General features: G+C 44.4%; 1 protein-coding gene across 1 annotated transcript in view; it reads left to right on the top strand.

The window, feature by feature from the left end:
* The window catches only part of pnpla7b (patatin-like phospholipase domain containing 7b), a 192,217-nt gene that overhangs the window by 40,914 nt on the left and 127,354 nt on the right, over window positions 1-23,949 (top strand). The window contains exon 17 of the mRNA XM_060907369.1: window positions 1,078-1,283. Coding sequence (XP_060763352.1) covers window positions 1,078-1,283 — 206 coding nt within the window. The remainder of the gene's footprint in view (window positions 1-1,077; window positions 1,284-23,949) is intronic.

Raw genomic sequence — 23,949 nt, forward strand, 5'->3', positions numbered from 1 at the left:
GTATACTACCATTATTTGTTGTGACTTTTTATCTCCCGCTGGCCAAAAGGCCCGAAGGGGGATTATATCGTGACGATGTCCGTCCGTCCGTCCGTCCATCCCAGGAAAGAGTACTCACCTTCTGAAATCAACTTCTCTCACAATTTGTGGAGGAATTTCACCAAACTTGGCAAACGGCGTTGTTATATGTCGGTAGTACGCATCTCGTTCAATTCGGTTGCATTTTACCAGAGTTACAGGCCTTGATTAGCCACCTTGTACTGTGACAATTTCATGAAAGTGTGCTTGCCTTCTGACCTCAGCTCCTCTCCCAATTTTTGGATGAATTTCTCGAAGTTTGGCAAAAGGCCTTGTTATATGACGGTAATACGCATATTGCAATTTAATTTTGTTTGAAACTTTTACCAGAGTTTTGACCCTTGATTAAATAACTTGTACTTTTGACAGTTTCAAAATTTGAGGGTGGATGTTCTTCTGAAATCAGCTCCTCTCACAATTTGTGGAGGAATTTCACCAAACTTGGGAAAAGGCTTTGTTATATGACAGTTATACACACATTGAAATTTTGTTTAATTTGGGCAAATTTTACTAGAGTTATGACTTTGATTATTAACAGACTTTGGCAATTTCAGCAAGGTGTCCTTGCTTTCTGAAATCAACTTCTCTCACAATTTGTGGAGGAATTTCACGAAACTTGACAGGATTCTTTGTTATATGTCGGTAATACGCATATTGTAATTTCGTTCACTTCAGTTGTATTTTACCAGAGTTATGGCAGAGTTGCCAGCTGGGGATATTGTGCTCTCGGAGCACTCTTGTTTGTAAAATGGCATTGGTTTTACTAAACAGTTCACATCTAGATGATCTTAGCGATGATCATATTTTCCTCTGTGTTCTCTGAACATTTCTTGCATGACATTTACCTGTATATATTGTATATAATATACACTCTATGTCTGCTAAAGCAGCTGGAGAAATCGGTTTACATAGTTACATATCCAGGCTGTTGAGTTTTAAAGTTAGACCTTTCACTGCCAGCATTTCACACTCTGTGTATTTTCATTCCTCATATTTCAGGATGTGAGCATGCAGTTTGTGATCTCTGGCATGCTGCACGTATATCAGCGGATGATCGACAGAGACGAGGACTCTTGTCTGTTCGTGACTCACCCGGGTGAGCTGGTGGGTCACCTGTCCGTGCTCACTGGAGAGCCGCTCATCTTCAGCGTACGTGCGCACCGTGACTGCAGCTTCCTGTCTATCTCCAAAACACACTTTTATGAGTAAGTAACAAATCACCTGCATGTAGTTCATGCCTCTAGTGTTGCCAGATGTTTCTTCAGCTGAAGTGTCTACAGCATGGTCTTTAAAGAAACTGCCTTTAACTACAAACACTTGCCTTGAAGCCTGGGGAAAAAAAAAAATTGGGGGTAGAAAATGCAGACTGAAGAGGCATGTTTGTTTGTTTTTTGCTGTCAAATGCAATTCATTGTTCCATAAAACTAAGAAGCAGTTTAAAAATGAACAATAAAAGCTAATCCAGTGACATATGAGAAGATTGCAAGCATTGAAATAAACATCTCATAATTATCATATTAACCCTTTGATGCAAAACATATGCACACCCCTTCTAATGCACAACATGGGTCAAAAATGACCCGCATTCATTTTCCAGGCTATTTCATGCTGACTGAGTTTTTCTTTGCTCTATCTTTTGAAATCAATTTATTTTATGATTGAATGTTCCAAGTATTCTTTAAATATCTTGTTTTTAATTACCACAAATCTTTAATTTTTTCTTTCCTACTTTATGAACAAAAATACTTTTTATATTACTACACATGGGTCATCCAAGTGTGATTTTTTAAAATTCTCATCTCATTATCTCTAGCCGCTTTATCCTTCTACAGGGTCGCAGGCAAGCTGGAGCCTATCCCAGCTGACTACGGGCGAAAGGCGGGGTACACCCTGGACAAGTCGCCAGGTCATCACCGGGCTGACACACAGACACAGACAACCATTCACACTCTCATTCACACCTACGGTCAATTTAGAGTCACCAGTTAACCTAACCTGCATGTCTTTGGACTGTGGGGGAAACCGGAGCACCCGGAGGAAACCCACGCAGACACGGGGAGAACATGCGAACTCTGCACAGAAAGGCCCTCGCCAGCCACGGGGCTCGAACCCGGACCTTCTTGCTGTGAGGCGACAGCGCTAACCACTACACCACTGTGCCGCCCTGATTTAAAATTAAATGTCTTAATAATTTGTTTCAAGTAATTACTTTAGCAGTGAATGGGGCCAGTTATTTATTTATTAACTATGTAGTTAGCTAAGCCAACTACAATAAAATTAGCTAACTAAAGTAGAATATGTCAACAGCTCGGTAGCTAATAGTAATTACTTGTAACTTTCTGACAAGTAATCTACTCACTCTCAAGGTAACCTAAACATAATTTTTTTCTAATTTTTTTCTAATGTTAGAACTAGTGCTGTCAAGCGATTAAAATATTTAATCGCAATTAATATCGCGACTGTCATAGTTAACTCGCGATTAATCGCAATTTAATCACACATTTTTGTCACATGAAAAACCATTGTAATTCTCTTATCAGCATAAAAAAGTGAATGGGCTTGCTTTATACCAATTTTTTTTTTTTTTTTTTAATTGCAGAGCATAACACGTCTTGTCACAGCCACTGACATCCATAACTTCCATATTAGATGAGAAAACCAAGGGATGAAAAATAAAGTGCATATCACTGTGAAAATAAAGTTTTATTTTACTCTTCATTAGTTTCTTTTGAAGAGAAGTATTTGCCATAAAAGAAGGAAAAAACAGATAACAAAAATAAAAACATTCATCATACAGTACGTTCAAAAACATTCATCATAGTGTGGCACTGTATTCTCTAATTCTCACTGCTTATAACTCTACACCTCCCCGGTGGAGATGAGCTGGGAAACTGAAGACTGAAGGAACAGTATTGAAAAGTGTTTTTCCAGTCTCACCTGTGAAAGGTAATCCCATGTGATCTCGTTTGGACGGTAAACCTGTTGGTACAGTTAAACGCAGCACATGAATGAGGCATCTTTATTCTCCACTTTGCCCCATCCAATATGGCGGCGAGGATGTTTATATGTCTGTGCCTTTCTCCATCACTCACACGTACTCTTATTGAAGCAGTGCGCGACAAGCCTCAACAGGAACTACGGGTGACTCGCAGGGCCAAATTAGAATTTGCGTTAACGGCACTATTTTTTAAAATCGCGTTAAATTGAGAACGCGTTATTATCGCGTTAACTTTGACAGCACTAGTTAGAACAATTGAAAAACATGACTTACATGTATGAGATGGGCAAAGGGCGCTGTGCTGAGCTGAGAAATGTCTGACACAAGCACAATTCACAGTTCCCACCAAACGCTGGAGTAAATGCATGCGGGTCGGTTCTGACCCATGTGTGTAAACTTGATGCAGAATTACAAAAGCTGTGCTTGTTCATAACTTAAGAAAGGAAAAATAAAAATGATGATTTGTGCTAAACAAAAACAAGATATTTACTGCATATTTGGAAAAGTAAATGACAATGAATTTATTTCAAAAGTATATCATAGAAACACTCAGCCATACATGAAATAACCTGGAAAATGAACGCAGGTCGTTTTTGACCCATGTTGTGCATTAGAAGGGTAGTGATACAAAGTGTTTTTATTCAAAAAGTAAGAAAGGAAAAAATAAAATAAGGATGTATGATGATCAAAAACAAGTTAATTGAGGAATACCTTGAATACTGAATGATGGAATTAATTTATTGCAAAGATATAGAAGATAAAAACTCAGCCGGGTCACTTTTGACCCATGTTTTGCATCAAAGGGTTAATCATTGCAAAATTGGTTTTAATTGACCAACATGGCTTATTTAGCAGCTTGCACAATAACGCTTGATGCAGCACAATGTATTATTTTGTCTTTTATCATTTTATTATCGTGAATTTGATAGACAATTGTGCTTGGCTATTTAATTGGATAATTGTGCTTTTTGTTTGTATTCAGTCTATTTTGAAATGGATTAAAATGTGAAACAACAGAGATGGTCTTTGTTTTGAAGCAGGTGAACAAATCCAAAGCATGAAGTGGAATTAAGGTTAGAATACAGGCAGGAGTTGGGCAGTGTGCAAACAGGGTGAGCAAAACACAAAAACGAGAAACGTAGTCGGGACCATGAACACTAGCGCAGCAAAATGGGGGGTGGGTGTGGGGAGGGGGTACAGAACACCTGAGCTTATACATCTCAGTGTCCAAAGAAACATGAAGGCTTAAATACAAAGACTAATCAAGGGGCAAAATGAAAGCAGATGAAAGTAATCAACCAATGACAAGACATGAACCGAAACAAAACGCACATGACAACGTAACAAACACTTGGCAACATGGAAGTACACTTCCAGTCAAGAGTTTGGACACGCCTTCTAGTTCAGCAGTTTTTAGCTTATCTGGCTGCAAGCCAGGCCGGATGAGCTTATGCAATCACTCGTCCTCGTCCGTCCACGATTTACAAAAATCGCTACTTCTCCTACAGGATTGATTGATTGTATGCAAGTTTGATCGAAATCCAATGTTCCCCAGGTGGGTGTGCATAAAAGTTGTCAAGACAGTGGCGCTATCTGTCATATTTACAATTTTATGGGCGTCTGAAATTTCAAACTCGCACGCAACAGCAGTGGCCGGTATGAGCTACAGCTTTTTATTCTTTACTTGTATTAATTAAGACACCTTATGTCTTAAAGTAATGATGGATGTCCTCTCTCTTTATTTAGTTGAGCGGTTCTTGCCATAATATGGATGACTGCAGTTGTGGAATAGGGATATTTACTGTATATTTACTATTTGATCTAAAACACATTAAAAAGGTAAGAAATTGCACTAATTAACTTTTGATGAGGCACACCCATTAACTGAAAAGCATTCTAGGTGACTACCGTAGAGCTGAGAGCTGCGAAAGAATATACATAACCATAAAAAGTGCCTATTATTATTATCTCATCTCATTATCTCTAGCCGCTTTATCCTGTTCTACAGGGTCGCAGGCAAGCTGGAGCCTATCCCAGCTGACTGCGGGTGAAAGGCAGGGTACACCCTGGACAAGTCGCCAGGTCATCACAGGGCTGACACATAGACACAGACAACCATTCACACTCACATTCACACCTACGGTCAATTTAGAGTCACCAGTTAACCTAACCTGCATGTCTTTGGACTGTGGGGGAAACCGGAGCACCCGGAGGAAACCCACGCGGACACGGGGAGAACATGCAAACTCCACACAGAAAGGCCCTCGCCGGCCACGGGGCTCGAACCCGGACTTTCTCGCTGTGAGGCGACAGTGCTAACCACTACGCCACCATGCCGCCCATTATTATTATTATTATTATCTCATCTCATCTCATTATCTCTAGCTGCTTTATCCTGTTCTACAGGGTCGCAGGCAAGCTGGAGCCTATCCCAGCTGACTACGGGTGAAAGGCGGGGTACACCCTGGACAAGTCGCCAGGTCATCACAGGGCTGACACATAGACACAGACAACCATTCACACTCACATTCACACCTACGCTCAATTTAGAGTCACCAGTTAACCTAACCTGCATGTCTTTGGACTGTGGGGGAAACCGGAGCACCCGGAGGAAACCCACGCAGACACAGGGGGAACATGCAAACTCCACACAGAAAGGCCCTCGCCGGCCACGGGGCTCGAACCCGGACTTTCTCGCTGTGAGGCGACAGCGCTAACCACTACGCCACTATGCCGCCCATTATTATTATTATTATTATTATTATTATTATTATTATTGTGATGCACTCTATTCATGGTTTTGAAGGATATGACCAAGCACGTCTTTTGTACGCATTTTTCTATGGATAAAATATAATGGCTCAATTTAATTTATAATTTTATTCCTTTAATAATATGAATAAATGAATAGTGTCATTTGTTTTGTCTTTACCATTGACCTAAAAAGCATCTCGTAGTTTGAGTATATTTAGATCCCACAAGATAAGTATCTGGGGCGGCACGGTGGTGCAGTGGTTAGCACTGTTGCCTCACAGCAAGAAGGTCCGGGTTCAAGCCCTGTAGCCGACGGGGGCCTTTCTGTGTGGAGTTTGCATGTTCTCCCCGTGTCCGCGTGGGTTTCCTCCGGGTGCTCCGGTTTCCCCCACAGTCCAAAGACATGCAGGTTAGGTTAACTGGTGACTCTAAATTGACCGTAGGTGTGAATGTGAGTGTGAAATGGTTGTTTTGTCTCTGTGTCAGCCCTGCAATGATCTGGTGACTTGTCCAGGGTGTACCCTGCCTCTCGCCCGTAGTCAGCTGGGATAGGCTCCAGCTTGCCTGTGACCCTGTACAAGATAAGTGGCTACAGATGATGGATGGATGGAAGATAAGTATCTGAATGATGTATTGTGGCCACATCACACTTCTGATATTGTTGAGCTGATATCATGCAAGAGAAATCGTTCTAAGGTCAGAATCCCATGTAACTGAGACACACAAACGCTCATGCCAGAGTTACATATGTGGTCTTAATAGCCAGATGTGCAATTTTGGTATGAACTGCGTTCTTAACACATTGCGCTGTATTCAGTGTTCTCCTGTTATGAGAGTGTGGGTTTTTTATTTTATTTTTTTAGAGAAAGAGAGAGGAGTTTGTATTTATAAAGAAATACTCGAGTTGTTTACCGTCTGTCTCCTTGCTGTACACTGATGCTGCATTCCTGGAGTCTGCTGGTGATTCACTCATAAATGATACATCCCCTAGGTCTCTTCCTGGGAGCTCTTAATGTGCAGTGAAGTGCTCATGTGAGTAATAGTCCTGGAAATATTGGTCTCAACTGTTCTGACAAAGGTCATGGGTGATTAACATCAGAAAAATATCATCCATTGATTTTTCTTGCAGGTATTATGGCTGCATCTGACGACAAACCGTTTTGGACGGATAGCAGAATGTTTTTCTGAGAGTTTGGAAGTAAAAACACTTGCATTGAACTGTCAGAGTGAAATCAGACATTCATTACGCTTTGTTAGACAGGATGATTTCCTCATCTTTGGTTTGCAGATATAGAATCACTGTGTGAGGTTCTCGGAACTGCATTTTCCAGATTCAGTATCGCAGGGCGTTGGTTATTGCTCATTTTGCGTTTGCACATCACATATGTGATATCTCATAGGTTATGTGTCTGTGAATGAATACAAGGGTGGAGGAATCTGATGTCCAGGCTCATGTTTTGTTTTTTTTGTTTTTTTTCAATATTGTCAGCTATCAACAGCTTTTATTTACTCACTCACTCACTCACTCACTCACTCACTCACTCTTGTCCAACATCCAGAGATAGAGAAACGTACTACAGGACTACTGCACTGCAACCGCATTATAACAAACTCTTTCTTTACTCTGAACTTTCACATAGGGCGGCACGGTGGTGTAGTGGTTAGCGCTGTCGCCTCACAGCAAGAAGGTCCGGGTTCGAGCCCCGTGGCCGGCGAGGGCCTTTCTGTGCGGAGTTTGCATGTTCTCCCCGTGTCCGTGTGGGTTTCCTCCGGGTGCTCCGGTTTCCTCCACAGTCCAAAGACATGCAGGTTAGGTTAACTGGTGACTCTAAATTGACCGTAGGTGTGAATGTGAGTGTGAATGGTTGTCTGTGTCTATGTGTCGGCCCTGTGATGACCTGGCGACTTGTCCAGGGTGTACTCCGCCTTTCGCCCGTAGTCAGCTGGGATAGGCTCCAGCTTGCCTGCGACCCTGTAGAAGGATAAAGCAGCTAGAGATAATGAGAATGAGAACTTTCACATATAATGAAATAAGTTCATGTCCTCCACCTTTAGTGATGGAGTCGGAGTCTTCAAAACAAAAAAAACAAAGACATCACTGAGCCATGGGTTCCTCTCCCCCTGCCAGAGACAAACAACAAATAATTGAGTTTGCAGTCAAGTTAACAATACGTGTTAACGCTATAAAACAAAGGCTTAACAAGTCTTGCTTAGCTGTCAATTGCTAACAGTCCTTAACTTGCAAGTGGCGTCAAAGCAAAATAGAAACCTGGATATTGGTGGATATACTGTACTAATGCAGGGTCAAGTGACATTCCATACAAAACATACCGTAGTCACGCATGCACAACTCTTTTTTTTTCTTTTTCCAATGCTTTAAGCGTTCTTTTAGCTATGCCATATCTTTGTGCTGTATATGGGTGTAGTCAACAGTACTCGTGACCGTGGCACGTTCTGATATTAATTTTATTTATTTATTTTAGAATTCCATCCATGATTCAGAAAGAGGGTGAGGAAACTCTGAGGCTTAGTATGGAGAGGAGACCAGCACGGCTGAACAACGTCAGCAGGGCTGATTTAACAGAGGCTAAAACCAAAACAGCTCGTGTTTGCAGTGATCATTTTATCTCAAGTGAGATTCAAAAGCGGGACGGCACGGTGGTGTAGTGGTTAATGCTGTCGCCTCACAGCAAGAAGGTCCGGGTTTGAGCCCCGTGGCCGGTGAGGGCTTTTCTGTGCGGAGTTTGCATGTTCTCCCCGTGTCCACGTGGGTTTCCTCCGGGTGCGCCGGTTTCCCCCACAGTCCAAAGACATGCAGGTTAGGTTAACTGGTGACTCTAAATTGACCGTAGGTGTGAATATGAGTGTGAATGGTTGTCTGTGTTTGTGTCCGCCCTGTGATGACCTGGCGACTTGTCCAGGGTGTACCCTGCCTTTCGCCCATAGTCAGCTGGGATAGGCTCCAGCTTGCCTGCGACCCTGTAGAACAGGATAAAGCGGCTAGAGATAATGAGATGAGATTCAAAAGCTTTCTTAATAACATCATGGAAGAATTTTGCTATAAAATGAGCGTTCTCTTGTTGTAGTTCACTCGGTCGTTGTTTTTATAATTTTAACACGTGTATTGCTATTTCGCTTCTAGGAGCGCCAGCAAAATTATACGATCGAAACAATCCAGACTGGGGACCCACTCATAAAATGGGCTGTGTTTTGTCCAAGGTTGGACTTGATTTTTCGGCAGCCAAACCAGATAGAACGCGATATCTGGGTATTCGATGGTCGGTAGAAGTGTCTTCTCTTCAGCAAAAGTTTGACTTTTTTGTAAATAATATCGGTCAAAACTACACATCATCTTCTCTTTGTATCGAATCTTCACTTGACCATTCAAATCATGGTAAGAAAATTCAGCATTGTTTACAGACATGCTTTCAGCAGCTGCCATCCTAGTTGCTTTGTATCTCCACCATCATGGTGGAAGCTCACGACGTAGCACATTTTAATCACATAGTTGCAAGTCATCTATTATCAAGAACAGTGATCATAGTCTCGATAAATGGACAAAATGACTGCTGACGTCATCTGTGTTTTGCAACACATGAATGAACTGAATGGTGAAGATTTAGAAAATGGACCGAGTCAGTGGGTGGATACACCAGTAACCGCCATCATTTCCATAACACGCGCCTCCATAATCATCACCTCTGTTCGTGATCCTTTAACTCGGTCAGTGAACTGTGATAGTGACTCAGAAGGAGAAATTCATGATAAGGAGAATGTGCCTAAAATTAAAGCAGTCCAGGATTACAAGTTTCTTCCTCAAATAAAACTGATGAGACACTAGTATCGTACTCTTACTAACTGAAAGTTTACAATATTTGCATTATTTTTGACATGCCCGGTGTCTGAAATCACTCACTCATTCACTACTCCCTAATTCTCTACAGTGGACTATATGGTGAGTTCATTGGTAAAATGGAAAAAAAAAAAAGCTTTCGAACACTACTCTGCCGCGCTGTTATTTACGTCATTACTGTCGCACAATTAAAAATCCAGCCACTGGGGAATCCAGCCACTGGGGGTGCATAAGCGTACTCTTTGTGCTGGTCCCAAGCCCGGATAAAATGGAGAGGGTTGCGTCAGGAAAGGCATCCATGTAAAACCGTGCCAAATCTAACATGCGGAATGAAAAGAGAAGTACCATACCGGATCGGTCGGGGCCTGGGTTAACAACGACCGCCTCTGGTACTGTTGGTCAACAGGGTGCCGGTGGAAAGTGTGCTACTGTTGCGCCAAAACGGAGAAGGAGAAAGAGAGGGGGGAGGCGTGTTAGGAGAGAGCGTGAAAGATGGAAGGGAAGGAGCTTAGAATTGAGGGTAAGAACACTGAATGTGGGAACATTGACTGGCAGAGCGAGAGAGTTAGCAGGCATGATGAAAAGAAGGAAGTTGGACATTTTGTATGTGCAGGAGACGAGGTGGAAAGGAAGCAAGGCCAAGAACATTGGAGATGGATGCAAGTTGTTTTATTATGGAGTGGATGGAAAGAGAAATGGTGTTGGTATTGTTTTGAGGGGAGAGTTGGTTAACAGTGTGATTGATGTGAAGAGGGTGTCAGAGTGATAGGCATGAAGGTGGAGATTCAAGGAGTGGTAATCAATGTTGTGTGTGCATACGCCCCACAGGTTGGATGTGAGAATGAAGAGAAGGAGTCTTTCTGGGAAAAGATGGATGAAGTGGTAGAAAGTATACCGAGGGAGGAGCGCGTGCTAATAGGAGCAGATTTCAGCAGACATGTTGTTGGGGAGGGAAACCGAGGAGATGAGGACGTGATGGGCAGATATGGTGTAAGAGAGAGAAATGTGGAAGGGCAAATGGTGGTTGATTTTTCAAAGAGGATGAATTTGGCAATAGTCAATACATACTTCGAGAAGAAAGAGCAGCACAGGGTGACGTTTAAGAGTGGAGGAAGATCTACACAGTTGGACTACATACTCTGCAAAAGGGGTAACCTGAAGGAGATTAGAGACTGTAAAGTGATGGCAGGGGAGAGTGTAGCTAGACAACATCGAGTGGTCGTGTGCAGGATGAGCTTGAAAGTGAAAAAGAGGAAGCGTGAAATAGTGGCGCCAAAGATTAAGTGGTGGAAACTAAGAGGTTGAACATCAGAAGGAGTTAAGGGAAGAAATGAGACGAGCATTGAGTGGTAATGGAAGTCTGCCAGAAGATTGGAATACTACTACTGTACTAGTAAGAGAGGCAGCAAGGAAGGTGCTAGGGTGGTCATCGGAAAGAAGGAAGGAAGACAAGGAGACCTGGTGGTGGAACAAAGTGCAGGAAATTATAAAAGAGAAGAGAAGAGGCTAGCAAAGAAGAATTGGGACGATCAGAGAGACGAGGAAAGCAGGCGGTTATACAGGGAGACGAGACAGGAGGCAAAAAGAGCTGTAGTGAAGGCGAAAGCAGATGCATACTAGGAGTTGTACAAAAGACTGGAGACCAAAGAAGGCGAGAAAGACCTGTACACACTAGCTAGGCAGAGAAACAGGGAAGCGAGGGATGTACAGCAGGTAAGAGTGATGAAAGATGTAAATGGAAATGTGCTGACAGTGTATTAAGAAGGTGGAAAGAGTACTTTGAGGATTTATTAAATGAGGAGAATCCAAGAGAGAAAAGGTCAGATTCATTGGAGACAGCAAATCAGGAAGCAGAGTCGGTGAGTAAGGATGAGGTGAGGGCAGCCATGAAAAGAATGAAGACTGGGAAAGCAGTTGGACCAGATGGTATCCCGATTGAGGCTTGGAGATGTTTGGGTGAGATTGTTTGTTTAATAAGATCCTAGAGAATGAGAAAATGCCAAATGAATGGAGAAAGAGTGCGCTAGTCCCAATATACCAGAATAAGGGAGATGTACAGAGCTGCAGTAATTACAGAGGGATAAAACTGATGAGCCACACCATGAAGTTATGGGAAAGGGTATTGGAGGTGAGATTGAGAAGAGAGGTAGCAATCTGTGAACAGCAGTACAGGTTTATGCCAAGGAAGAGCACATCGGATGCAATTTTTGCTCTAAGAATGTTAATGGAGAAGTACAGGGAAGGCCAGAGAAAGCTACATTGTGTGTTTTTGTAGACCTGGAGAAGGCATACGATAGAGTGCTGAGAGATGAGTTATGGTATTTGTATGAGAGAGAGTGAAGTGAATGAGAAGTATATTAGAGTGGTGCAAGACATGTATGAGAACAGTGAAACAGCAGTGAGGTGTGCAGTTGGAACGACTGAATGGTTCAAGGTGAAGGTGGGACTCCATCAAGGATCTGCTTTGAGTCCTTTTTTTGTTTGCCATCGTGATGGATAGCTTGACGGACGAAGTGAGGCAAGAGTCACCATGGAACATGATGTTTGAGGATGATATTGTGATATGTGGTGAAAGTAGAAAGGAGGTTGAGTTGGGTTTGGAGAGATGGAGGTATGCATTGGAACGAAGAGGAATGAAGGTGAGCAGGAGCAAAACAGAATACATGTGCATCAATGAGAATGGGGATGAGAGTGTCGTGAGGATGCAAGGAGCAGATGTAAAGAAAGTTGGTGAATTCAAGTACCTGGGGTCAACTGTGCAGGAAAATGGGGGCTGTGATAGTGAGGTGAGAAAGAGAGTGCAGGCAGGGTGGAGCAGTTGGAGAAGGATTTCGGGAGTCATTTGTGATAGGAAAGTCCCAGCAAAAGTGAAAGGTAAGCTGTATAAGAGAGTTGAGAGACCAGCTGTGATGTATGGATTAGAGACCGTACCCTTAACAAAGAGACAGGAGGCAAAGTTGGAGGTGGCGGAGTTGAGGATAGTAAGGTTTGCGATGGGAGTGACAAGGTTGGACAGGATAAGGAACGAGCACATCAGAGGGACAGCACATGTGGAGAGCTTGGGAATTAAGCTAAGAGAGATGAGACTGAGATGGTATGGGCACATCCTGAGAAGAGATGCAGAGCATGTGGGAAGGAGAATGTTGCAGATGGAGCTGCCAGGCAAACGAAAACGAGGAAGGCCAAAGAGGAGATGCATGGATGTGGTGAGGGAGGACATGAAAGTGGCAGGTGTGGTAGAGAAGGATCCGGAATACCGGGAGCAATGGAGACGAAAGATCCGCTGTGGCGACCCCTAATCAGGAGCAGCCAAAAGAAGAAGACGACTGTCACACAATTAAAACATACCAGATCAGTCGGCTGGTGGGTGTTCAAAATAATAAATGGATGTGTGTGTTCTTATGATAAATACATATTATACTGAGCATATTTCCCACATTAATAAATCCAAAGTTCTTTGTGTCTGCTGCATCTTTCAGTTCTTCTTAAATCAAGGGTGAATACTTTTTCTTCTTTGCTGCTGCCTTTTATTAAATCAAATTTGAGGCTTTTGGTTTGATTTCTTTCAGCATGACCACAATGCATGATGGGATATATTGCTTGTGTAATGTTAAGTTCCGTGTGGGCATCAAACACGACCGAACACGGAGTTTCATTGTATCTGGAACTCTTGTTTGTTTGCTTGTTTGTCTGTTTGTTTATTTAACCTCAAAGTATACAGCAATTTCTAAAGGGCTGCTCACTACAAGAGGTTAGCGATCAACCCAGAACGTTAGCACTACATTGGTTTTATACCCCAACATTCCATTCTTCTTCTGCACTTCTTGGTTCTTAAGTCCCATCTCAAAATAAGTCCTTGCACATTTTAAGTACTACATAATACTCCCCCACCCCAAAAGAAATTTTCTCATTTCAAAAGCAACAACATACACAGAAGAAAAAACAAAAAAAATCCATAGAGCACAGCATTGTCTGTGTAGTAAATTCAAATATCATAACATGAACCATCTAGACGTTATAATGACCCTTAGGAATAACAAAAAGTTAGGTGAGCAGCCAAAATGAAAATAAAAAAAAATCACTAACCATGGCTAATACAGGGCCTGAAGAAAGAAAATAACAATGACCATAACATAAAGAATGGGCTCGAGTGTCCATTATGTTAACTCGGAGTCACGGAAGTGAGAGGGCAGATGTTGTGCCCGAGTTGGAAGTGACCTAGTGGCCATCCTTGTGTTCAGTGTAGAGGGGGGACCTGCTGGTGCAGGGGGGCTGAACATTGATGAAGGCCCAGCAGCAGGGGTCATCAGTAGGTGTATGTTGGGGGTGGTGGTGGTGTGGATGGATGTACACGGGGCTGTTGGGGAAATGTTGGTGTGGCTGGCAAACTGGGACATGGCAGAAACCCTGAGAGAGTAGTCAAAGGTGACTGGTGTCTGTGAGAGGGTGTGATGTGCTGTAAGGGCTGTGATGAATCACTAATAAATGGTTTGGTGTGGTTGTAATGGATGACTTTGGGTTTGGCAGTAGGCTGGGAAAGATCACGCACTAAGGTGACAGGTGGGGACTTCTCAGAAGGGGCCAGAGGTTGAATGACTTCATATGGGCCAATCCAGCACGGGGCTAATTTGTTGCGCTGGTGGGCTGGATCATCCACTGAAATCAATCACCTGCCTTGTACGGAGTGAATTTCAGGTGATGGTCATAATGATGTTGGTCCTGAGCTCTGTCTCTAAACGCAGTGAATGATTTATAGGCACTGGCAAGATGCTGATGTAGATGGTTGGCATACGCAGCAGGAGTTCCACCTGTGGCTGCAGTGTGATGCGTGTCCTGTGTGAGCAGACTGTCAAGGGCTACTTGGGCTTCACGGCCATGAGCCAAAAAGAAAGGTGTGAACCCTGTGCTTGTGTGTGTAATGGTGTTATAAGCCAGTGCAATCTGGGGCAGATGGTTATCCCATTCTTGTCCAACCTCAATGAGGTATTTGGCGAGCTCTTCTTTTAGTGTGCAGTTATAATGCTCTACTGCCCCATCACATTGTGCGTGATAAGGTGAAGTGCGAAGCTTACGAATGGACAAAAGATTGCAAAGCTGCTTCACGAGGTCCAATTCAAATTGTCTACCTTGATCAGAATGCAGTGTCTCTGGGACTCTATGCTGTGGTATGTACTGCTTAAAGATGCAATGTGTGACAGAGACAGCTGTCTGGCCTTTTCAAAGGGTAGAGGTTGACAAACTTGGTGTACAACTCCATCATGACTAAAACATAATGGTAGCCTTTGGTTGACATGGGCAATTCTGTAATGTCGGCAGCGACAATTTGGAATGTGCGGTCAGGGGAAATGGAAATCAGAGGCGCTTGAGAACGAGGCACAGGACAACACCATGACTGACAGGCTAGGCATTGAGTACAATGTTTTGAAATGTCAGCAGACATGTAGGGCCAACAGAATGACCGCTGTGCTCTGTGCAGTGATTTGGCTAAACCATAGTGACCAGCACCAGGGTGACCATGTATGTGATGCAGTATGTCAGGAATGAGGGATGTGGGGACCACTACCTGCTCTGTCCCATTGTGAGAATGTACACTTCTGACCAATAGCTCATTGATCGCAGTGAGGCGACTGAACTGAGACCACATTTTTCTAAAGTAGGGAGATGCACCACGTAACTGCCACAATGGTGGTTGTCAACTGGTTGTAATCCAGGACAAGACCATGATGATGTCTGGGTCTGCCTGTTGTTGCTCTGCAATGTTCCACTCAGTCTGAATTTGTATGTGGTTAGTAGTCATGTGGCTCTGAACTGAGTCTGTGTGATGTTAACTGTCTGAGTAGCAAAGGTGGTGTATAGAGGTAGTACCTTTTCTGAGTTTTCTCAGACTGGTCCTCATGCACCCCAGGGCTATGTGAGGCATAATACATGGCCACTAAAGAGCTGGCCACTCAGCCTCTCCTATAGTCAGTACCCGCTGTGCGTGGTGGAGAGCCATATCCTCCTTGAGGTGACACTGGTAATGTAGGTTGGACCTGTGGCTAAACACAACAGAGCTAAGGGAGTAAACCCCAACAGAAAATCCTGCTAATGCTCCATGGTTAGCAGTTGTTCCTCTGGCGATCATCCATCAGTATTTGATGGGGACAGCACAGTGAATGATGTGGTCACGCAGAGGATCCCAGCTAGGGCTTAGTCACACTGCCTTGTGTGAGCTTCGGGAGAAGCAAAGGCTAGGGGAGTAAACCCCAGCAAAAAAATCTGGAGTGGAGCCCCTAAGGCAGCTAGTACTGTGAACTTCACACACCTTCCGGCAGCTCCTGCAGCCGAGCTGGTGCCAAATGTATTGTGCTGCATTCCTTTGGACCACATCAGTGAGGCCAAGAGGGGGGTTCTGATGACTGGGCATCCCAGGATCTCCATATTTCTTGCCCAGGCTTGCGCCCTGGAGAGATCACTCCAGCGCCGAAACAACACAAGAGGCAGCAGTTACAAGTTATAAGTCCAGAGTGAATTGCCGTAAGCTCGGATGCTATGGGTTGTCTCCGACAGTGGGAGGGATCTTTGGGTCCCATTGGTCCGCTATCGCCCACCTCAAGCTGGGCAGCCCCCAGCCAGTTAGGTGCTGACCTGCCACAGTCTGCCTGCTTCAATGGGTGCTTGGAGCTTAGGAACTACACTGACAAGCAGACCGCAAACCCTGCACTAGGCAAAGACAGTAAGAAGAAACTCAAAAGACCAGCCCTGCGGCTGGCAAGCTGGAATGTCAGGACTATGCGCCCTGGCCTCTCTGATGACTTGCAGAAAGTAGATGACCGTAGAAAAACGGCCATCATTGACTGGGAGCTATCGAGACTTAACGCCGATACAGCCGCCCTACAAGAGATCAGACTCTCCTCAAATGGCAGCCTTAGGGAACGGGACTACACTTACTTCTGGCAGGTGAAGGAACCAGAGGAGCCCCGACTGCACGGTGTTGGATTCTCAGTGAGAGACTCTCTCCTGTCCTCAATAGAACTGCCAGCAAATGGTAGGTCCCATATTCTCTCCCTTCACCTCTCAACATCTTCAGGAACAGTAAACATCCTGGGTGTTTATGCTCCAACACTCTGCTCTTCTGCTGAAGTAAAGGATGAGTTCTATGACGAACTTAAGTCCACAGTCAAAGCCATGCCAGACATTGAACACCTGTTCTTCCTCGGGGACTTAAATGCTTGCACTGGGACTGACCACGACTCCTGGCCTCACTGCATCGGTCACTTTGGTGTTGGCAGATTGAACGAGAACGGGCAGCGGCTGCTAGAGCTCTGCTCTTACCACAACCTCTGTATCACAAACTCGTTCTTCCCCACAAAACCCCACTGTTGAGTATCCTGGCGACACCACAGATCACGCCACTGGCACCAGCTGGATCTTATCACCCAAAGAGCCTCGCTGAACCACGTGCTTATCACCAGCCGCTACCATAGTGTTGACTGTGACACTGACCACTCGCTGGTCAGCAGCAAGGTGTGCCTTCAACCTAAACAAATCCACCGCTCAAAGCAGAAAGGACACCCTTGCATTAATACAGCCATGACTTCGGTCCCTGACTTATGTGAACGCTTTGCCAATACCATTAACGAAGCCCTGAAGAACTGCCCAACAACCACTGTAGAAGCGAGGTGGAACTATATCTGTGAAGCCACCTACCAAGCTGCCATGGAATCCTTCGGCAGGAAAGAGAGGCAGAACCCAGACTGGTTTGAAGCAGGAATCATCGAAATGGAACCAGCCATCTCATCCAAGCGAGCTGCACTGCTTAACTATAAGAACAATCCCTCAGAGAAGACCCTCACTGCTTATAGGAAGGCTAGAAGCGATGCCCAGTGGATCGCCTGGAAATGCACCAATGACCATTTGGCTGGAAATCTGTTGGGGTATCCAGCTTTCTGCTGACTGCGGCAACATTCGCTCTATGTATGAAGGCATGAAGCAAGTGTTCGGTCTCTGCGCCACTAAAACCACTCCCCTCAAGTCTGCCTCGGGTGATGTCATCACTGACTGCAGCAAGCAGATGGGGAGATGGGGCGAGCACTACCAGCATCTATGTGCTAGAGTGACCTCTGTCACCGATACAGCAGTAGAGAACACCACCCCTCTGCCTGTCATGGAGGAGCTCGACACCCCGCCCTTTGTTGAGGAACTATGCAAGGCCATCAACCTCCTTGCCTGTGGCAAAGCTCCAGGAAATGATGGCATTCCTCCAGAGGTCATCAAGGCCGGCAATGAGACTTCTCTCCTCAACCATCTCCACGAACTCCTGCTACAGTGCTGGGAAGACGGGGCAATGCCTCAAGACATGTGAGATGCAAAAATAATCACGCTGTTTAAAAACAAAGGTGATTGCAGCAATTGCAACAACTATCATGGAATCTTCCTCTTCAGCATTGTCGGCAAGGGCAAGGCCTTTGGCTGCATGATACTGAACAGGCTGCAGAAACTCACAGAGCTGGTCTACCCAGAGTCACAGTGCGGCTTTAGAGCCCAGTGATAAACCACTGATATGGTCGTCTCCCTTTGACAGCTCCAGGAGAAGTGCCGCGAACAGCATCAACATTGCTTTTATCGACCTGACCAAGGCGTTTGACCTAGTCAGCAGAAAAAGTCTCTTCACCCTGCTCCAGAGGATTGGATGTCCCCCAAAGCTCCGGAGGTTGATCATTTCATTTCATTTCATGATGACATGAAGGGGACTGTCCAGTACGACGGCTTATCCTTGGACCCCTTCCCAATCAAGAATGGGGTAAAGCAAGGATGTGTGCTCATGCCAACGCTCTCTGGCATCTTCTCGCTGCTGCTCCGCCATGCCTTCAAGCATTCTGATGATCAAGTCTTCCTCCACACCAGAAGTGATGGCACTCTTCAACCTGGCCCACCTCCGAGCAAAGACCAAGGTGTGGCAAGTTCTCATCTGTGAGCTGCTGTTTGCAGACGATGCCGCCCTGACTGTCCGCACGGAGGAAGCCCTACAACATCTCATCTCTAGCTTTGCCGGTGCCTGCACAGAGTTTTGGTCTAACCATCAGCCTAAAGAAGACTAACTTCTTGGGCCAAGAGGTCACCAGCACTCCTTGCATCTCCATCGGTGACCATACCCTCGAAGTGGTGGAGAATTTTACTTACCTTGGCTCCACCATCTCCAGCAACCTCTCCCTAGATGTTGAGCTGAACACCAGGATCAGCAAGGCATCCTCAGTAATGGCTTGCCTGTCAGAGAGTGTGGGATGACTCCATGTTAACCACAAACACCAAGATGAAAATGTATCAGGCCTGTGTACTGAGCACTCTTCTCTATGGAAGCAAAACTTGGACCCTATGCTCTTGCCAGGAAAGCAGACTGAATGCTTTCCACCTGCGCTGCCTCAGATGACTACTGGGCATCACATGGCAGGACCGTGTTCCAAACTCTGAAGTTCTAGCCCAAGCCAAAACACTAGCTTCTTCGCCCTCCTCACCCAATGACTGTGCTGGCTCGGGCACGTAAACCGCATGAACGATGGCCATGTTCCAAAAGACGTGCTGTATGGCGAGCTGGCCGCTGGCTCCAGACCTGCAGGAAGGCTCATCCTTCGATTCAAAGATGTTTGCAAATGCGACCTCAGAGCAAGCGACATCAACCCAGTGGACCTGGAGACTGTGGCAGCCGACCGTGACAGTTGGCATCTTGCCATCAAGACTGGAGTCCAGACAGCAGAGAAGAGGAGAGTTGAGCAGTGGGAGGAGAGAGGACAGTGCAGACGACTCAAGGCTGACTCGGCACCCACGGAGAGGAAAAAAAAAAGACTTCACCTGCAGACTGCAACGGACTCTGCCGCTCCAGGATTGGACTGTACAGTCACAGTAGATGCTGCAACTCAACGAAAGACTGACTAGGTGCTTCATTCTCTTCCGAGACCGAAGGATGCCAGACAGAGAGTAGCAGCATTTGAAGATTGAGACAGTGTGAGCTGAGAGGGGCTAGAACTTTCAGTGGCCTTCTGCTGTGGGCAGCAAGACATGGCATCAGCATTTAGATGCTTGTTATTTCTGTGTACTATGTGCCAGTCGTAGAGGTCTAACTCTACTGACCACCAAGCTCTTCGTCCCGTGGGATCTTGGCCCAAGGGCAACTTCCTGAGACCCACCAAAGGCTTATGGTCAGTAACTATGGTGAAATGATGAGAGGCGAGCTAATGGTGAAAATAACGAACAGCCCTTACAATGGCCCAAAGTTCACGGTCAAATTTAGACCACTTTCTCTCTGATGCCAAGAGCAGATGACTGGCATATGAAATAATGTGTTCTTTGCCATCAAGCCGTTGTGATAACACTGTGCCAACTTCCTGGAGTGAGGTGTCTGTGTAGAGGAGAAAGGGTACAGAAAGATCTGGGAAAGCCATAATTGGTGGTGATGTTAATGCCCATTTCAATGTTGTGAAAGCTCCCTCAGCTTCAGTGGACCAAATGAATGGCACCCCTTTGTGAGTAAGCCGGTGTAATGGATCTGCAATGTGCACTAAATCTTGAATTTCTCTCTCTTCTCCAATCCCTGTCACTTGAGATCATGGGGAACCCTGTTATGACACTTCTGGCGGTGGCGTGTGGCACGGGTTGCTAGTTCAGCCTCACAGCTGGCTCGACCCTGTCACAGGTTCTGGCGCCACTTGTCTCGGTTTTGTCTCTTGGGCAAAACCGAGACAAGTGGTCAAATATCTGTAACATTCTACATTCTCTGCAATTTGTTTACCTTGCACAATACCAGAAAAATTCAGTTGAAATCAAGCCATTTGAGGCGAATTGGTCCGCCTCTGAAAAAAACTTGCCATTTGAATTTCCCGGCAAACATTGATTTTCGTGACCTCATCTGCGGGACGCCTCCCTCTGAATCCTATGTCAGCGCTGGTTTGTTTATGAGAAAATGACCTGGTGGTTTTCTGCAAATTTCTTCAATGTTATGTAATTATTAAAATGGTTAACAGATGTATCGTAGGAGGGTGTAGCAACACCAATCTTGATGGGATTAGTGCTCATTGTTTTCCAAAAGACCGGACAATGAGAGAGAAATGGGAGTGCTTGGTCTACACAGGCTGTGCACTTAAACTGTGCAAAGCTCGCGCAGCCTGCTCGCGCTTCTGCAGATAACGTCACGAATCTGGCTCCAGACTCCCTTGGGATTTTTCCAGACATGTTTTGTTTTATTTTTTTCTGTTGTAGACAGATGGCCTTGTGCAAAATTACCCTTCTGGATGAGTGTGTAAAGGGACATACTTTCAAATAAAAAAAACCCACGAAATTGGTCCAGAATATGCACTTTAAGCACCGAAAGTCCACACAAAAACAGTGGGTACCATCTTTCTTTCGGACAAGCACCACAGGTGCTGACCATGGGCTACAAGATTCTTCAATCACCCCTTGTTCTAAAAGCTTTGACACCACCTGTTGTAAGATAGCCTGTGTCGCTGGGCATGCTCTGTAGGGGCAGAGTTTAATCGGTTTGGCATCACCAGTATTATGTGTGATTAGGGATGTCTGGCCATAGTCATGCAGATGAGTGTTAAATACATCAGCAAACTCTTTCAAGAGTTGTGACTGCTCTTTTAAAGACAAGCATGCTTCATCCAAAGAGACTTGGGGTGTTGGGTGAGCTGGCTTGTCACTCACTGTGATTGATAACACAACTGAGTATTCCTCGTGTGGGCAACCCATGATGGCAAAAACTGCCCTATGGGGCATCCACCATCAAGGAGAGCGGGTTCCAGAGTGGGGTTAATAACTCTAACTTGGAGAGGGTGAGCGAGGGCTACGGGAATATGTGACATGACTAGCATGGGAGGAGTGAGCTACAGGGTGAGACTACCACTCCCAAGAAGGAGAACGGCTAGGAGAATCAGTGTGGTAGGCTGTAGATTCCCTACAGCCTACCACACTGATTTTCCTAGCCGTTCTCCTTCTTGGGAGCAGTGATGCGGGGGGTTGCCATGAAAAGACTCGTGTGTAGTAAGAAGGAGAGTGGCTATGACAATTGGAGTAGGCATCCTCACAGCAGGGAGGCTGACGGGTCTGCCATCGTCTTGGAGGGTGGCGCCAAGGTGGAGAGTGGTCATCATGAGATGAGGGACGCCATGGTGACGTGCAGGATGAGGCATAGTTATCCGATAAGCAGCGCCGACTGTGGACATCATCAGGTCAGTGGTGACTAGTGTGATGGGTCGTGTAGTCAGCAGCTGCACAGGCGTGCTGTGGACACATAATCCCATTCACCTACAGTAAAAATGCATGCATGTACATGTATGTTGCATAAGTTATAACACCTATCCTGTTTTAATGGGAGTCAACCCACAATCAATGAAGTCAAATCAGTCTTAGTTGAGCAAATCTGTAACGGTATTTATTTTCACCATACATTTTTATTTATGACTTTGGTCTATAGCTGTAAAAGGCCTCGGCCTTAAAACCGGTTACCACAGTGACATCACACACTCAGGCAGGGCTAGCTCAGCAGGGCCGCTCAAATGCCAACTTTGCGGTTGATTTTAATTCTCAAAAAATATATATATTTTTTTATTCCCATTTATGCAGCATACAAGAGTCAAGGATGGAGATACTATGTACTCAGAAATTTATTTAAAAAATAAAAGTTCTGCGTATTTGCTTTAAGTTCTGTGTGGGCATCAAACACGACCGAACACAGAGTTTCGTTGTATCTGGAACTCTTGAAGGAAGTTTATTTATTTATTTACAGGTATTTATTTATTTAACCTACCTCAAAGTATACAACAATTTCTAAAGGGCTGCTCACCACTCAAGGTTACTGATCAACCCAAAACATTAGCACTATGTTGGTTTTATATTCCAACATTCCATTCTTCTTCTGCACTTCCTGGTTTTTAAGTCCCATCTCAAAATAAAAGTCCTTGCACATTTTAAGTGCTACACTTGGTTAGTGACCATCGGTTGTACGCTACTTTTCGTGATGCATTGTGGAATGCTTTGAGTGCACTATATAGGGTGTAATAATTCTCACTATACTTTTGGACAGCACTACAAAATGGCGACCTCACCATATAGTCCACTTACAGTATTTAGGGAGTGATTTTCGGACACAGGGATTGTGTCACGTGCGCGTGCAACGGCTTGCCTCAAACTGCTACTCGTGCACACTGTGCTCAAGCTCATTAAGACTCTGAAAACACACAGACTTTGCGAAGTTTACGTGCTGTACCTTGTGTCTCACATTACCAAGCCTTGTGTCTCTGTATCATCCTTCTGGTTTTGACTTTTTGTATATCTGACTTTTTGTATCTCTGTCACTCAGGAATAAATTGATGAATTGTTTTGATAAATTTGGGTACTTTTTGTTTATGAATGTGTCTATATAATAAAAAGAAATCACACGTTGGCTTGAAGATATGAAATTTATCTTCTTGTGTTGAAAAAGTCGCATTTTTCATACAAAATACATTGCAGATCTGAATGACATATAATTAAATAATATTGGCTGGCTTTGAGTGGTATATCAGATATATTCCATTCACTAGCATGATACTGAATGTGTATGTATAATACATACAGTACATTGAATGTGTTTGTATAATACATACATTGAATGTGTATGTATAATACATACACATTCAATGGAACAATTATAGATTTTACAGAAAGTTAAGAACAGGGGTAACTTTCCAATATCGAATGCTGATTCTGATCGAATGTAATTCCATGTTCTGTCAAGTCAATGTACAAAGTCAAAGTTCTAACAATAAAAATGGTCCAACTCCTGAAAAACAACTGTTTTTCTCGTAAATATGTATGAAGAATATCTAATGAAGTTTTGGTAGCCTTTTGGGTGTTCAGTGCGTCTTTCTCTTTCAAAATGCTCTCAAAATCTTCCATATTTATCAAAGCAAACCTGGCAGCCATGTTTGTTTTACAAATTGTCAGTCACTTGCTAGCATGGAAGTTTTACGTCTCCGATGTGTCTCTCTTCCAGCTTTTCGATGTCCGTTGGTATATTTTTCTCTTGTAACCAGGCATGAAGAATATCTAATGAAGCTTTGGTAGCCTTTCAGGTGTTCAACATGTCTCTGTTTCCCGGTGAACAAAGAAATGCTTGTGCAGATGTGCAACAGAAAACTTTCTCTTTGGATATTCGCATCAATTCCGACATGTGATTGTCGTGTCGTCTTGACAACCATGCAATATTGTAAACCATATTCAACGCTCATTCTCCATTGGGTAGAGTGATGTA

The sequence above is a fragment of the Neoarius graeffei genome, chromosome 24 (assembly GCF_027579695.1).
Source record: "Neoarius graeffei isolate fNeoGra1 chromosome 24, fNeoGra1.pri, whole genome shotgun sequence".
Taxonomy (NCBI): Eukaryota; Metazoa; Chordata; class Actinopteri; order Siluriformes; family Ariidae; genus Neoarius; species Neoarius graeffei.